The 16987-nt window shown below is 49.6% G+C and overlaps 1 protein-coding gene across 1 annotated transcript in view; it reads left to right on the top strand.

The window, feature by feature from the left end:
* The window catches only part of St14 (ST14 transmembrane serine protease matriptase), a 37700-nt gene extending 34951 nt beyond the window's left edge, over nucleotides 1-2749 (top strand). The window contains exons 17-19 of the mRNA XM_057767503.1: nucleotides 739-1013; nucleotides 1809-1945; nucleotides 2248-2749. Coding sequence (XP_057623486.1) covers nucleotides 739-1013; nucleotides 1809-1945; nucleotides 2248-2409 — 574 coding nt within the window. The 3' untranslated portion in view covers nucleotides 2410-2749. The remainder of the gene's footprint in view (nucleotides 1-738; nucleotides 1014-1808; nucleotides 1946-2247) is intronic.
* Nucleotides 2750-16987: the final 14238 nt, after the last annotated feature.

The raw sequence follows: 16987 nt of genomic DNA, 5'->3' as shown, positions 1-16987 counted from the left end.
GCAGAGTGGTGGAGCTGTGGTGTTTGTCTGCTGGGCCAGCCAGTTCAGACGCCCGGGAAAAGGGAGTCCTGTGCGGGGAGGCTGGGCTGGTGGGGTGAAGTTTCCCCGTCCTTGTCCATTTCCCTGTTCAGTTCCGCCTCCCGGTCTTTCCCTTTGTGCCCCATATCTTCTCGCCCCCAGCCCCCACTCCGCAGGCTTTGGCCGGCAAAGCTGTAGTTGAGTTTGAGGTTTGCTTCCTTCCCTCCTCCCTCCCATGCAGTCCTTGTCACCACCCTGTCCTCTGTGGGATGCTGTAGTTGGCTTTCATGTCTCACCCCACGTACACGCTGAACTCGACCTTGGCTCTAGGGCCATTCTTGGAATATCATAGACGTCCACAAACGATTGAACGGGTAGACGAATACACCGTTGGGGTAGAGGAAGAGAAGTGGGAGGCCTTGGGCTGGAGAGATGGCTCACTGGTGAAGGGGATGTAATGTCTAGAGGACCTGAGTCCTTGAGCATCCAAATCAGGTGCTTTACAGCTGCCTATGATGCCAGGTCCAGGGGGGCCCACGACCTTTTACTATGCTTAATAAAGTCTCTGGTTTAGGGTTAAGCCCAAGTAAGAGGGCTTCCCTCTGCCTCCTGGTCCTCGGCAGCTGCTTAGGGCCTTGTTTATGGTGGGGAGCCCACAGAAGGCTGCCCGGGCACTCATACCCTCCCACAGATGTGTGACTGCTCTCCCTCCTCTGTCAGGTACTCAGACGCCTCGAAGTGGACGGCCTTCCTGGGTCTGCTGGACCAGAGCAAGCGCAGCTCCTCTGGGGTGCAGGAGCACAAGGTCAAACGCATCATCACCCACCCGTCCTTCAATGACTTTACCTTTGACTATGACATTGCCTTGCTGGAGCTCGAGAAGCCCGCGGAGTACAGCACCGTCGTGCGACCCATCTGCCTGCCCGACACGACCCACGTCTTCCCTGCGGGCAAGGCCATCTGGGTCACAGGCTGGGGGCTCACCCAAGAAGGAGGTGAGTGTCCAACAAGCCAGGCCAGGACCTGCAGAGAGCCTTAGGCCTTCTGCTTACACACTTGCAGCCCCTTGGTGCCTAGCCTTGACTGCTGAGTTCAGCCTGTCGTCAGGGCTGGTAGATGACTCAGCTTCCTGGTGCCTGTCAGGATGATGCTGTTGGGGGTAGAAAGGAATAGGAAATTCTTAGTAAAAGGTGTAGAATTTGCAGGCTGGGCTCTTAATTAAAGCCTCGACTCTTCACCGAACAGCCTAGTGGCCAGTTGCTCAATCTAGAAACTGGTTACTCACCTGCGAAGACATGCTAAGTGTGACTGAGGGGTGGGCACTATTTTTGACTTAGACAAGCCTTTGAGCTGGGCCTGCAACATTACCCATTGCGGGGCCTTTGTGCCCTGTGGAGGGAAGGCAGTTTGTAGGGAAATTTTGGATTGAAAAACTTCATTATTACAAGACCAGTCTAGTACATTATGACTTAGAGGGCTCCCTTACAGACAGTCACGAAGGCATATGGTGGCATTTTTGGTGTTCCTCCTTTCTACCCATGCCTTACCTTGGTGCATGACCTGCCAGCAGCAATGTCACTGTGCAGCCTGTCACTGTGCATGGCTGCACAATACCCGGAAGGTATTAACTACCTGCCCATCTATCTGCCGGCTGCAGGCACTTGGGCTATTTCCAAGCCCTGCTTGTAGACTTGAGCAGTGGGGAACTTCTCCACTAAGTTTCCCCTGTGCAGGGTGGCTTCTCCGGGGAACTGCCTGCCTCAGTCTGTCCTGGCTTACTGTCTCCCCAGGCACTGGAGCACTGGTCCTGCAGAAGGGCGAGATCCGCGTCATCAACCAGACCACCTGCGAGGGCCTCTTGCCGCAGCAGATCACCCCACGGATGATGTGTGTGGGTTTCCTCAGCGGGGGTGTAGACTCCTGTCAGGTGTGTGGGCTTGCGGGGAAGAGGCCGAGTTGGAGGAGGAGGGACTTAGAAAGGCTGGAGCTGGGGAAGGGCCACGCAGAGGGTGATGGGAAAGAGGCGGGGCTAGGGAAAGGCAGGGAAAAGAGGGGCCTAACTAGGCTGAAGCTAGGGAGAAGTGGGGCTGGGGAAAGCCTGGGCAGGGGAGAGCAGGAGTCAAGAGGGCAAGCCGAGGGGTCAACTGGGCATGGGAGGGGCCAGTTTGGTGGAGGCCGCTCTTGAGAGTTTGGGCAAGGGTCTCATGCAGAGAATCTGTTTTCACCTAGGGTGACTCTGGTGGCCCCTTGTCCAGCGTGGAGAAAGAAGGGCGAATGTTCCAGGCTGGTGTGGTGAGCTGGGGTGAAGGCTGCGCTCAGAGGAACAAGCCAGGCGTGTACACGAGGCTCCCTGTACTTCGGGACTGGATCAAAGATCAGACTGGGGTGTAGAAGCACGGATGATCCGCCATAACACTCACAGGAATGACCCACGTGCACACCTGGAGAGAGGCCAGGACCATGGAGGACACTGAACCTGTGGCCTCGGCCCCACAACCCAGGCTGTGAGCTGTATCCACAGGACTCAGGGTTCTTCCTTGGCTCCCAAAGTGGGGCCAGGAGTTGGGCAGAGAACTTCAGTGCCCGTGGCAAGGCTGGGGGCGAGGATTTGATGGCAGCCTTCCACTCTTGTCCTGAGCTGGGTGAAGATGACCCTTGCCTGGATAACTGACTCGAAAGGGGCAACGATCACTGAGCCCTGGGAGCCCTGTGGGTGGAGGGGCTGACGTCCCCTAGGGTCGCTCTTTTCAGGAAACCCTACCCCCAGGGACCCTGGAAAAAAGTGGAACCCAAGATTGGAATTATGTTGCTGGCTCCAGGGGTGGGTATTTGTTAGTAAAACATTTTATTTCTTTTTAGGTAACTTGTTTTTCTTGTCATAGTGGGCTCTCCTCCCCTACCCCTTCTAGGAAGGGTTCCCCTTGCACAAACTGGAATGAAATTCTCTTTAGCATAAACTGTGTGGTGCCATACTGGGTGCAGCAGACCACAGTGCCTTGTCGTCCCTAGGCCAGAGGTTATTTCTGTCTTTGGTTGTAGCAGGTACTCACTTAGATGCCAGGGCCTGGCTCCCTGACTGCGAAGGTCAGGAGGGAGTTTCAGGGAGAGACATCATGTGGAGAGAGGGCACAGTGGTTGCCCATGCCTGGCCCTACCAGGGGTGGGGGATGCTGGTGGTGACATATCAGAGGAAGGTGCACAGGGTTGTAGGTTTGCATTCAGTGCAGAGGTGGTCATATATGCTGAGTGTGTGCATATATGCGTACATGGGGTGTGCATGGACTGGCTGTCAGCATGGGTTGGGTGGACGGATGGGTCCCAGTTGAAGGATGATGATGTTGCATTGCAGATGGGTACCTAGACCTCCTGGCCATCCCTCTTGTGTCTTTATAAAATGTTCTCTCCCTGTTCGGAGTGTCCCAGGGCGGTAGATCTGGGGACAGATTAGAGATCTTTCTTTCTCTCTCTCTCTCTCTCTCTCTCTCTCTCTCTCTCCCTCCCTCCCTCCCTCCCTCCCTCCCTCCCTCCCTCCCTCCTTCCTTCCCTCCCCCTCCTTCTTGTTTTTGTTTTTCAAGACAGTGTTTCTCTGTGTAATAGTCTTGGCTGTCCTGGAACTTGCTTTGTAAATCAGACCACCCTCGAACTCATAAAGGTCTGAGTAGTGGGATTAAAGGCGTGTGCCACCACTGCCTGGCAAAGGTTGCTAATTTTTTGAAAGGCCCTTAGAAGGCTCCCGAAGCCCTGTATGGGTGAGGCTGGGGAAAGGAGTGGCCCCCGGTAGACTTATCAGGGACTGTGTTAGTGTCATGAGGGAAGACATCTTTCTTTGCCCATTATCTACCCTGGCTCACACCCCTCAAGCTCCGGATGGTGCTATCACTGCTGGACTTTGTTCTGGGTGAGTTTAGTTAACAAAAGGGAAGAGAGTTATCGTCTGTGCGGGGTCTCTGGTTTTAGCCTGAGTATTTTCCAGGAAGATTCACCACGTAAATAACATTCCTTTTCTCCTGACATGTTGCTCCTTCCTGGTGGCGTGGGACAGAAGGACGCAGCCAGGCTCTATGTTAAGTGAGGGGCTGCAGGGCACATATGTGAGCTGATTCCATGCGTATGTGCAAAGCCAGCTCACACATGTTATTTCAGGGAGGCTGGTGTAGACTGGGCCACCCACATAGCATCTCAATGTCCAGCAGAGCTGCTGTCCACAGCATGGACTCATTCCCTGACAGTAAACACGCAAGCGGGGCTGCCTGCAAACTTCTTGGGAAAGGCATTCTGCTCTACCCCACTGTTCCAGGTTAATGTAGGCCCCACCCTCTATTTTCTGCCTTGGGGGCCACTTCCTTCTTTCCGGGACCCTGGAGGTGGATACTAGGCCTGTAGTCTTGGACAGTGGATCTCCAAGAGTGGTCCTTGGGCAGGAGCTTTAAGAGCCTGGGGCGTTCGTAGGTAGAACTTCCCACAGGGCTCCTGAGATCTCATTCCGGAGGTGCAGGCAGCAGCCGTTCACTCTGGAGATCTCCTGAGGGTTACCAATACAAGCTGGAGATGGAGAAGCAGTGTCAGTAGGGGTCGTTCCTCTGAGGTTGCCACGGAGGGTTCCGTATGACATCCTGAGCAAGGTCTGCTGAGGTATTCTTGATCCCAGAGTATTGGCAGAATCCTTGGAACGGCATTTAATCCCTAGGAACTTCATCAGATGTTGATGCTTCCAAAAATGATTATGGAGACTGGCAAGTGGTTCAGTGTGTGAAAGCACTTGCGGCCAAGCTTGACGACCTGAATTCTGGCCCTAGGATCCACATGGTGAAGGAAAGAGCTGACTCAATTGCCCTTTGTACTCTGCCCACACTCTGGCAGACACAGAAAGAAATGTACTAAAACAATAAATAAAATTGTATATAAATAAAGGTTATGAAGCCAAGTTTGGCTATTCTATTGACAGATTAAAATAGGCTAAGGACCCATAGCCAGCAGGAACTCAGAGTCATCACTGAGGCTCACTGAGAGGGACAAGTCACAAGTACCACCAGAGTCAGGGGACACCAGAGGCGCCACTGCACTGTGGAGTGTAGTATGAACAGCAGGCTGCGTCCTGCCACCCGGCTAGCTTTACACCTGAAATAATTACATGGAAACTGTATTCTTTTAAATACTGCCTGGCCCATTAGGTCCAGCCTCTTATTGGCTAACTCTCACATCTTGATTAACCCATTTCTAATAATCTGTGTAGCACCACAAGGTGGTGGCTTACCAGGAAAGATCTTAACCTGCGTCTGTCTCGGGTAGTAGAATCTTGGTGACTGCCTGACTCTGCTCCTTTCTCCCAGCATTCTATTCTGTCTATTCCGCCTACCTAATTTTCTGTCCTATCAGGACCAAGGCCGTTTCTTTATTAACCAATGAAAGTAACACATAGACCCTCCTCCATCAGTGGAGCACTTGTCTACACCACTCTACAGTGGTATTGGGTATTGGCCCATCTTAGCTTTACTGAGGCAGGTCAGGGGGACTCATGGCCAAGACTGTTTTGCACACATTTGCATTTTCAATTCACAAACTCAGCTCCAAGCATGTGACAGAAATTTCAATTTAATTAGGACAGGCTGCAATAGCCGTAGCCAGGTCCATTGTGTGGGGCATGGGATGAATAATGCATTTGGAGACCACCTACTGCCATTGCAGCCCGAGGCGAAGGCGCTGAAAGCTGGAGAGCCCTCTACTCCACCCCAGGCAGCCAGGCACGGGTATCTTCCCTATGCCTGCAAAGTGCTCAGCTCCTTGCCCAGACGGGCCCGTCACTGGGTTCCATGCTCCACGCTGGCCTTTAAACAGGTCTCTGTATACTTCAGTTTGCTCCGTGCATTCTGTAGCTTGCCTTGCATCCTGTGCCGTTCTCTGGGCAGCCTGACATGGAGTTTAAGGATGATGGGGATAGGAGAGCTGGAAGAAGTGGTCACGACAGGTGAGATGTGGTGTGTAACATCTAGCCTCTCGGCTTCTGCCCCACTGCATAGATGAAGGCATCTTAAGAGCTGGTGATGTAGCTTGGTCTGAGAGGACAAGGCAGCGGTGCCAGGCTGAGCGCCTCCCTGCTCGCAGATAACCCGTGTGCAGCCGGGCTTCCTGGAGACAGCTCGGTGTTGAAACTGGCCTCACGAGCTCAGCACACACCATGAAGTCTTTCCCCCGGCCGACCGTCTTCTGTTGGGAATCTCGAAACCATTCATCTTTTGGTCCTCCCAAAATGCCTGGCATCTGTTATTTTAGCCACTTATCAAAATCTCAGAAGTTCATGAACACACTCAGGGCCTGTGTGTTGCATCTACAAAAACTCCGGCCTCCATCAAGGTTCTGCAGGAGACGGTGAAATAGGTTAGGGAAGGTGTCAAATCCTGTGGCTAAGGGACTCCAGATTCAGAGCCACTGGGCAGGACTGGCTGCAAAGGGGTCATTCAGGTTTCAGTCCACATGGTGGCAGTGTTGTGCTGTCATAGGGGCCAGATTCTAGTCTGTCTGACCTTACTTTCGTTTATTACATCTTAAGAAGAAATATAACTGAAGAAATCCTCTCATGCATTGCATTCTGACAGCAATTTCCCCTCCTTCCACCCCTCCCAGCATCCACCCCACCTCTTCTCTCCCCCAGATCCACTCCTCCCTTCCCTTTAGAAAAGAGCAGACAGCCCAGGGATGTCAAATGAACGTGGCACAACAAATTTCAATAAGTCTGGACGAGGCAACCCAATAGGAGGAAACGGGTCCCAAAAGAAGGTGAAAGAGTCAGAGACACCCCCACTCTCACTGTTAGGAGTCCCACAAGAACACCAAGTTACAATATCATAACATAAGCAAAGGACGTAGCACAGACCCGCACAGGCTCGTGATGGTCACTTTAGTCTCTGTAAGCTCCTATGAGCCTGGTTTAGTTGATTCTGTGGACTGTGTTTTCCTGGTGCCCTTGACCCGATTGGACCTTCTGGGTTCTTTTCTTTTCTTTTGGTTTTTCAAGGCAGGGTTTGTCTGCGGTGCAGCCCTGGCTGTCCTAGTCTTTGCTCTATAGACCAGGCTGGCCTTGAACTCACAGAGATCCACCTGCCCCTGCCTCTCCTTGAGTGCTGGGATTAAAGGTGTGCACCACCACACCTTGTGGTCTCTAATTAAACTTCAGTGCAGTAGAATTGGCTCCTGTCTCAGGGTTAGCAGCCAAGGTGCCCCAGCCCAAAGCATTTCTCTGTCAGTTCTCCAGCCCTTGGTCTGCAGGCAGGACCCACTGGCCCTCAGCATCAGACTCTAGCGAGCTCATCACCATGCAGGCTCAAAAGACGTTGTGGGGGCGCAGTCATGGCCTCATGTCAAGTGGTATGTCTCTAGGTGGCAAGCAGGGGTAAAGAAATATCCCATAAGAAACAACAGGTACCTGTCACAGCTCACCTTGGACCCTACAACACATGAGCGTGTCCGTGCCAATTCTTTACTGTCTGCAAATGAGCTGGCTGTGTTGCATAACGAACAAACCTAAGTCTATAAAATAGTCTAGTTCCCTAGGAGAAAACAAACTGTTGGAGGCATGTATTATGTGTGTGCATGTGCAACACACACAGAGGGGTGGGGAATTGTGGGAGCAAATGGAATGGGGCATATCTTGATCAAACTCTTATCAGCAAACTAATCAGATTATGTCAGAAGACCTGGGTGGCACAGGGCACCTTCTCCAAAGCAACATTCAAGGTACCTATGGGTTTTAAGTCTATGCTATGTAAATGAATGATATGTGGAGTCTGTGTGTTGCCCACCCCGTGACCACACCTAAGGGAAATGGTTCTTCCAACTGGTGAACCTTAGGCAGTGGGTTTTCTTGGGGCTGTAAAATTACAGGAGAATCCAGAAGTGGTCTATTATGGGATTTCCTCAATCCTCACAACAGTCTTATGTCAACCCCATCTTACAGAGAAATCCAGGGGACCAGGACTTTAGATGACCTTCCCGAAGCCCCACTTAGAGAAAAATGGACGTGGGATCTGAACCCTGGTGATGCAGCCCCAGGGTCTGTACTCAGAAGCCCTACACTATCGATGGTGCTGATACAAATGTCCCCTCTAGCATGTTCTTGGTATGTTTGCATACTGCCACTGTTCCAAGAAGAAGGAAACTATAACAGAGAGAAGACGGCTCATACTCTTTAGTACAAAAGTCTTCTAAAGGATTTAATTGGGGCCCTCTTTTTTTCTGTATGCCAGAGAAACTGCCTCAGGGTAGCTGGGAGGTGAGGCCCAGCATTTGGGAACTACTTTTCTAGGCTTGACTCCCCCTGCGCTAAGCCAGGAGGCTTGTTTCCTAGGCTGGGGCTTGCTCAAGGCCTGTCACGCACATCCCTTCCTCTGGCCTTGCCAGCCCAGTAGAAGAGGGGTCCAGCTACTAATCATCAATAGCTTTGTAGCCACCACAGTTTGCCAAGTAAGGATGTTTTGTGGAGGATGGAATGAACAGATATCTCAGGCCAGGCCACTGGAGTGGGGTTCCTTTGGGTGGCAATCAGCAACGGAGTCTGGAAAGTCTGGGAAGCTACCCAAGAACACTGGGCATGGTGAGGTTAAACTCCATAGTGAGAATAGGCTATTTCTCACCTGGTTTGAGATCTTGGAATTGCCTAAAGGCTGGACCAAGCTGCTCTTCCAAGAGCGACAAGCATGGCTCTTGTAGGTGCAGGGGTGGCATACATAGGTGCTTGCAAACCCACTACCAGCAAGTGCCAGTGACAGCCATGGCCCAGCTCTGCTCTGAGATGACTCCTTTGAGCTCGTGACAGAGACAGTAGAAAGAGGGACATAAGAAGCAAGCAGCCCCGCTGCACACAGAATGATGTTCCAACATGTTGCCCCAAATAGATGTGTATGTCACACTAATGGTAACTGGGTAGAGAGAACCAAATGGAGACACCTAACTCAGGGTTTCAGTGAGCCTTGTCCCGCTCCCCACCTCTCCATTCTAGTCTGATCACCCCACGCCTGCAGCTGTATGCACACTTGCCTCCCTTCATTTCCTAAAAAGCCAGTATTTCCAGGCGTAGGTGGACAGGCTCCATTGTCTGTCTGTTCCATTGTCTCAGCATCTTTCAGCAGGAGGCCCTGCTTTCCTGGAGTGTGAGCTCAACTTTCCCTTCCTCTTAACTCATATGGTTCCCCTCCACAACGCCTCTGCCGTCACCTTGGAGGTTATCATAGCTTCCCCTGCCACACCCGTGATCCAGAATAGCTCATCTCCACGCCAGCTTTCTGCTACTCCATATGGTCCTGCTTAACGCAACAGGAAAATTCTTCAGTTCTGGCCTAGTCAACACTCCAAGAACATGGTGTGCAGGGGTGGGGGCAATGAGAAGAGCAGGCCCTCCAAGGGAGCGCAGAGGCCCCTCAAACAGGAGTACATTCGGAGGCTAGCTCATAAAGGAGAGCACACCTTAGCCCTCTTAGAGGGCCATAGCTAGACAGTCTACAAGACAGCATGGGAATACAGATTTAGTCCAGGAAAAAAATAAAATCTGTTTGAATGCTGTAACTATAGTAAAACAGAAAGAAACACCAGACTAATCACATAAACCATGGCAGAGGAGGAAAGAATTTGTTCATGGACTCAGCATGATGCCAGCTCTGATTGGGACTGAGGGTACTTGATATAGGATGACTTTTTCAGTGGGCAACTTAAAAACATCAAACTTGATGGTAACTGCCCTTATGGGCTAAGCCATCTTACTGGTTGTATGCAAGACTTTTACCCAACCCTTCAGATCTTCAGTGTCAAATATTTCCTGGCCACTGAGGCCACCCTTTTAGAAGAGGAGAACACGATCCTCCACCTGGGGCGGGGGGAGGGCCTTAAACCTAAGATCCCTGGGGCCAGCCTCCTGGGAAGACTGGAATGACTTAAGTCAGGAGAGCAGACAAGCTTCTTGGATGAAGAGTCAATGTATTTCCACTCTGCACACCTGCCCTTGTCAAATGGGATTAGGGTCCCTCTGCGTCACCTGCTGAGTGTTAGAGATGGACAAGGCCTGAGCTTATCCGCTCAACAGTGTAAGTGGCCATCACAACCAGTGGCATGTGCCGATGGTCTTGTCCACAGCGCTTGCTTCTCTCTCCACACAGCCACTAAAATGGACCAATCATTGTCATCAAGTGGGCACAGCAAGCCCAGAGATGCCCTGTAAATGCCCTGCTCCATGTTTCTCAGTAATGGGGAGGGGTGGAGAATTCTATAGCTGCCTGGGGAAAGAGGAGTTCGGTTCCTTTCTGGAGCCCAGGCCCTGTCCACCTGGAACTCTAAATTGCCAGAACTCTCTTGCCAGGTAATAAATTCACTGGCTGAGGCACATGTGGAAAAGGCTAAACGGAACTTTCACTGGCTGGGCCAATTTCCCAATCTTTCCCATTTCTTTGGCCACCTCTAGTAGCCCCTGGGCATTTCCCTTTTTCAGGGGCCAAGCCATCTGCTTTCTCTTACCAGCCTGCTTGGGGCAGTGTGGATGGAGAAATGTTTCCTTGAGGTCTTGGCTGTGGGCAGCAGAACACCATGTCCCATCTTGAAATTCAGGACTAGACCCTGCCCTCACCAGCCTCCCTGAGCCCTGACCTGTGGAAAACAGCATGGCCTCATGAGAGGCTTCTGCAAAGGAACAGAGCCCACGATGCAGGTAGCTCTGCCTTGAACCAGGCCTGGGAAGATGGTTAGAAAAGGCTGGGGGCAGGGGAAGCTGCCACTGCGTCCAGGGCAATCCCCTTTGTCAGGTTTCTTGATCTCAGGGGGTGTACACATTGGTCATGTGGAGGGTAGAAATACTGAGAGTCAAGGATTTTCATGAAACTGGGTGCTGGAGTAAGAAGGAAAACAGTTCCATTGTGTTATTGTTTAAGGAATTTTGAAAGCAAAAACTCAAGCAGTTAAAGTTTGGACAAGCTCATTAGGTGCCTCAACAAAAACTTTTTGACTGGATTTTAAATATTTTGTAAAGACAAACACAGGAAGCTTAGTTTGTTTTTAGTTCCTCCCTTGCAGTTGATTCCAAATGAGAACAGTAGTGGGTGCTCACGCACTGTACGAAGTGTGATCAGTGACCAGAGCAGTGGGACGAGATGGAAGCAAGGTTCAGATGGCAGCGTTGGGCAGATCTCCACTAGCCTCCTCCCATGCAATTATGTGATCTTAGCAGGCACAGACGTTGACCACCTGTTTTCCCATAAAGAGCGACAACAGGTTTGCATGCCATTGTCAAGGTGGCCTTCCATGACCGGTTGTGCTGGCTTTCCTATGCTGTAAGCTTAGCCCTAATATGTGAACATCACAAGGGTGACAGCACATACTGCCTGTTGTTTTTAATACAACAGGAAAACTGGCAGACTCCTTTTAAGAACCAGAATGACTCCTGAGCTCTTGGACAGCCAACACTTGCTCATGTGGCGGGAGCTTCACTGCTGTGACAGATGCAGCTAAGGGTAGAAGCCTGTCTTTGGGTCGGCGTGGTGTCTTACATCTTTAATTTCAGCACTTGGGATGCAAAGGAAGGTGAATCTTTATGTGTTTGATGCCAGCGTGGTCTACATAGTACATTCCAGCCCAGCCAATGCTACATAGTGAGCCCCCTCCCCTCCCTGTCTCAAAACAAACAAGACGCAGATTTTCTCAGCTGATACCTAGGTTGGAGCTAGTCTGTGGGAGGCCAAGGAAGTGGGTGCATAGCCTTAGCGATGGGGAATTAAGCATTAATTTTTGTTTTCAATACATCCTAGCTGCAGTGCCCCTTTCCTCCACTCCCCCACCCCATCAACTCTTCCTTTGTTTTCCTTCAGAAAAGACCAGGCTTCCCAGGGATCTCCGCAGAACATGGCATAACAAGCTACAAGACTAGGCACAAACCCTCATATCAAGGATAGACAAGGCAACCCACTATGAAGAAAACGGTCCCAAAACCAGGGGAAAGTCAGAGACTCCCCCCCCTCTACTGTTAGGCATTCCACAAAAATACCAGGTTAACAACCATAACATCAGCAGAGGATCCCTAGCACAGACCCAATGTGCCCTGTTGAGCTGATTCTGCTGTCTGTGTTCTCCTGGTATCCATGGCCCCTCTGGCTCCTATAATTCCTCCTCCTCAGCCGGGCGGTGGTGGCGCACGCCTTTAATCCCAGCACTCGGGAGGCAGAGGCAGGCGGATCTCTGGGAGTTTGAGGCTAGCCTGGTCTACAAGAGCTAGTTCCGGGACAGGCACCAAAGCTACAGAGAAACCCTGTCTCAAAAAATAAAGCCCCCCTCCCCCCAAAAAAAATTTAAAAAATTCCTCCTCCTCCTTTTTGGAGGGGTTCCCCTACCCCAGAGCTACAGTGGGAGCGACACTATGGAGCTGTCCAGTTTGGGCGCTCTTTCCACCTAATATTTGCTGTAGGTCTCTGCATCTGCTCCCATCAGCAAGCATTCTTTTCAAACTGCGTTATTTATTTGGGATGTGTGTGGAGAGCGATGTGTCATAGCACAGAGCCAGTCAGACAACTCACAGGATCAGCTCTCCTTCCACCACGTAGGTACCAGGGACAGAACTCCAATACAAGATTGGTGGCCAATACTGGGCCCTTCGTTTTTCTCAGAGGCCAGCCTGGAAGTGCTCCTCAGGACAGGTTGGGCAGAGTTTGGATTCCATCCCCATTAAGGCACCTGGAAATCTTCATTCCCTAAAGCATTCCCTCCCTAAGGTTATGTGAACCTAATACCTTTAGCCTGCTTTTCTAGCCTTTCTGCTCACCTCAGGTACCAGGGAAGCTGAAGACTGGGGACATGTATATGCAAGCTAAGGTTGTGCAAAGCATCTTGTGGCATTATTTCTTGCACTGTTATCATTCATGATGCGTGTGACCCGAGGCCGCATGGCGGCAGGGGTCCCCTGGCGGGTGGGAAACAGAGCTTGGGTAGAGTTTATTTAGTTGGGGGGAGGGGTGGAGAGAAGAAAAGTGTAGAGGGAAAGGGGAGAAGAGGGGAAGAAAGGAGAGAGGCAGGTGCCTCTAGAAGAGGGATGAACACAGAGAAAGCACAGGCTGGTGAGGACACCAAGATCTTAGGAGTGGGTGGGGCATGTCTCTTAAAGGGACAGGGTACCCAGGAGACAGGCCAGGCCAGCAGATTTACTACACTGGGGCCTTCAGAGAGCATGCTAGAGCTGGGAGGAGCTTGGCTGCTCTGTGAATAGCTTGTAACTGGGGTGCCTTCACTGACTCTTGGACTCCTTAAGTCATTCATTCTCCTGGCGCAGCCTCCACATCATGTTAGTTGGCTATACATCTTTTTGTTGACTTCTGTCGTTGTTGCTGTCATCTGCAGCACCCTTTCCAGCCACATTCCCACTTCCCCTTTGGCTCTCTAAGGTCATAAGTGAGTTCAGGATTCCCCAATGCGCTTGCTCTCCCCACCAGGACCCACAAGGATACTTACTGATTTCTTAACAGGTACCAAGTTTCTTTTCCAGCCACTGACTCCATTGACTCCAAAATAATAAGAAAGGAGGCATAGACTGGGTCATGCTGGACCCAGTCTCCTGACTGCAATTCTGCCAGCTATTCATCTTACGAGGCTAATAGCTATCAAAAGGTACTCAAAGTACTTGACAAAAAGAGTGATGGGTGGACCATATTTTTTTTTCAGAGTTAAATCTTCATTTGAGTACCTGCTATTACTGTGTACCAGCCCTTCAACAGACTCCTCTTCTAGACCCTAAAAATGAGGAAGACACTGTCCTTGACCTTTAAGAACCCATGCGTTAGTGGGAAAAAGACATAGACTCAATAATGGTACAATATATACAAACAGGCATTTCTGAGGAAGAAATAAAGCGTTTCTGACATAGTTGAGGAAGACTTCAAAAAGTACTACCCGATAAATTTACTGTTGTTCTGATTGTTGAAAATGAGGCCATTGCTGAGACTGTAAAAAATTTCATTTCATAATGGCTTCATGTAGTAGGAGGCCGATTGTTTTTTTCTAGCGGATCAGCCCCAAAATAATCACACAGAAACCATATTATTTACAATACTGTTTGGTCAATACAGATTTTTAAAATGCCCAAATGACCTGAATAGATACTTCTTCAGGGAGTACAACTGACCAACATAAATGGGAAAAATGCTGCTGTATCTTTAGCCATCAGGGAAATGCAAATCAAAACCACATTGGGATTCTACTTGCACCCCAGTCATAACGGTCATCAACAGACAGCAAATATTGGCAATGATATAAAATGGGCCCTTATACACAACACAATATGAAGTCAGTGTGGAAGCTTCTCAAAAAAACTCAAATGAATTACCCTATGACTCAATACCACTCCTGGGAAAACACAGCGGAATTCAATCAGCCCAAATATAGATACCTGTACTCCCATGTCTATTGCAATATTGCCCATAATAACCGAGTTACAAAATCAGCTTGTGTGTCTATCTACAGATGAACAGATAAAGAAAATGTAGTTCATGTATACAATGGAGTATTATTCAGCCAAAAAGAATGAGATCCTGTCATTTGGAAGAAAAGGGATAGGCATATTAAGTAAAGTAACTTATCCCCAGAAAGAAAAGTATTGGAGTCTATGGGCTTAACTCAGTGGTGGATTGGCTAGCATGCTGGAGACTCTGGATTCTATCCTCAGCATGGCAACCAACCAACCATAGCTGGAGCCAGGACACACTTTAGATTAAGACGACATGTATCTTTACATGTGAAAACACAAACTAAGATGACTTGAAGACAGAAACGATTAGGGGGCAGGGAGAAGAATGTATGGAGGTGAGAAAAAGGGAGAGTAAGAAATTGTGACAAAGAACAAGGCATGATATATTCATGTAGGAAAATGTCAGGTCATTATTTTGTGCAACTAGCATATTAAGGACCAAAGAAATGGTTCAGTAGTTAAGAGCACTGACTGCTCTTCCAGAAGACCCACGTTCTAGTCCCAGCACCCACATGACAGCTCACAACCATAATTCCATGTGCCTGTGACACTCTTGTCTTTATCGCCTCCTTAGGGACTTTAGTTAACTGTCACTTTTGGTCACCTGACCTCAGTCTACCAAGATATCTTCCTGCAGCATGTACTAACCTATATATCTCCCCCCCCCCCCCAGGACAACTCCAGCAGGGCAGGATCTGTGCTTGCATGTCCAACACCACACCTTGTGTTCTTGGGTTGTCCAATGCTTATGAACAGAATGTCTGGAATACTCAATCTCAGGAACTTGGTGGGTTCAGCAGATAAATTCTGCTCGAGAACAAGTACACTGATAACAAGCTAAGTATTGTACAACTACTTTCCTCGGCCTGATGTAAGCTCTTCCTTCCACCTGCAGTGATGGCAGTCATACCTGGGGCCTCTGGCACGTGAGTGCACACTCTACATGCAAGCTGCAGTTTCCCAGTCAGAACTCAGTCTGAGTTCTGGAGAGTTCCCCTTCAAAACCAAGGCCAGGCTGCCAAAGAAGTGGAATAGGCCATGGGTATAGGACAGACATAGCACATATTCCCTACTGTTGGGACCCAAGACTTTCCCTAGGCTCAAGGCCCACTTTTCAGTCAAACCTCTAACTTGCTGCTTCTCTGGTATCTCTACTCTCTTATCTTCTCTTGGGCTCTAACTTGAAGTCTGAGGAACTCAATGAAGTCTTTATTTGTTCTCTCAAATCTTCTTAATCTTTCTAGAGAGCTCTGATCCTGGTCTTTTGCTCAGTTAACATGACCTGTTTTCCTACCAAATACAGTGTGTTTGAGACAGTGCCTCAAAAAATTCCCAGGCCAGTGTTGAATTCCTGACCCTCCTAGGTGCTGGGATTATGGGTGGGTGTTGTATGTAGTTCACAGTTCTCTAGCTTGGCCACTGCCAAGCTTTTATTACAATCCCGCTCAGGAATGTAACAAAGCCCAGCCAATGGCCTTGCACTCACTCAGAACTCTACCGGAAACACCCTCTTCTCAGGAGCCACTCAGTGCTGGCTCCTCCCCAGGCCTTTTCTTTTCCTGTCAGTAAGGTCAAGTCAGGGTGTTCCTCAATTTTTCAGTTTTTCCTTGGTGTTCCTCTAGTCTGTTCTTTTTCTTTTGAAAATTCTTTACTTCAAAAGCCATTACCTCGGGGACTGGAGAGATGGCCCAGCGGTTAAGAGCATTGCCTGCTCTTCCAGAGGTCCTGAGTTCAATTCCCAGCAACAACATGGTGGCTCCCAACCACCTGTAATGAGATCTGGTGCCCTCTTCTGGCCTTCAAGCATACAGACAGAAAGAATATTGCATACATAATAAATAAATATTAAAAAAAAAAAGCCATTACCTCCAAAAGACTGAGGGCTCATCCACCCAGAGAGCCAAGAGCCTGCAACCTAACCCGTAGGTGAGCAGGATGGTTGTGATGAAAATAGAGAACATTATGTTAAAGCAAGAAGCCCCACTTGCGAGCAGGAGGCTCCCTTGACAACGGAGATATGGACTGTGATGTCTGAGGAAGCAGGTGGAGAAAATGCAGACATGGGATTGTGGAAAATGTGAGGTATCTCTGACCTGGCCAAGAGCAGTGAGTTCAGGGCCAGCCTACTGGACAACAACAACAAAAAAGTTCTACTGGAGGATCCTACTACGTACATATGTAAGGATTGTAAGAGAGCATTTCTGCCTTTGGTCCCAACTAAACCAGAGTCTGGGAATCTTTATTTGGTTGTGTTCTATAGCTACTTTCCCAATGAATGATTTCTAGATAGCGAGAATCAAAGGTGATTTACCTGAGGCTGGCCACATACTAGCTGTGCACAGAAGTGGGGTGGGACAAGTATTGATCCTGCCCAAGTTTTCAAGTTCTCTGATAAATGAGACTTACTCAGCAAATGCTCCTAGTAAAACCAGCAAAAGGACTTAGGATAGAGGACAGAGGTCTGGGAAGAAGATCAAAGACACTATG

Source organism: Chionomys nivalis, chromosome 4 (assembly GCF_950005125.1).
Source record: "Chionomys nivalis chromosome 4, mChiNiv1.1, whole genome shotgun sequence".
In the NCBI taxonomy this organism is placed as follows: Eukaryota; Metazoa; Chordata; class Mammalia; order Rodentia; family Cricetidae; genus Chionomys; species Chionomys nivalis.
The sequence above is the reverse complement of the archived record's forward strand: the minus strand, read 5'-3'. Positions and strand labels throughout refer to the sequence as shown.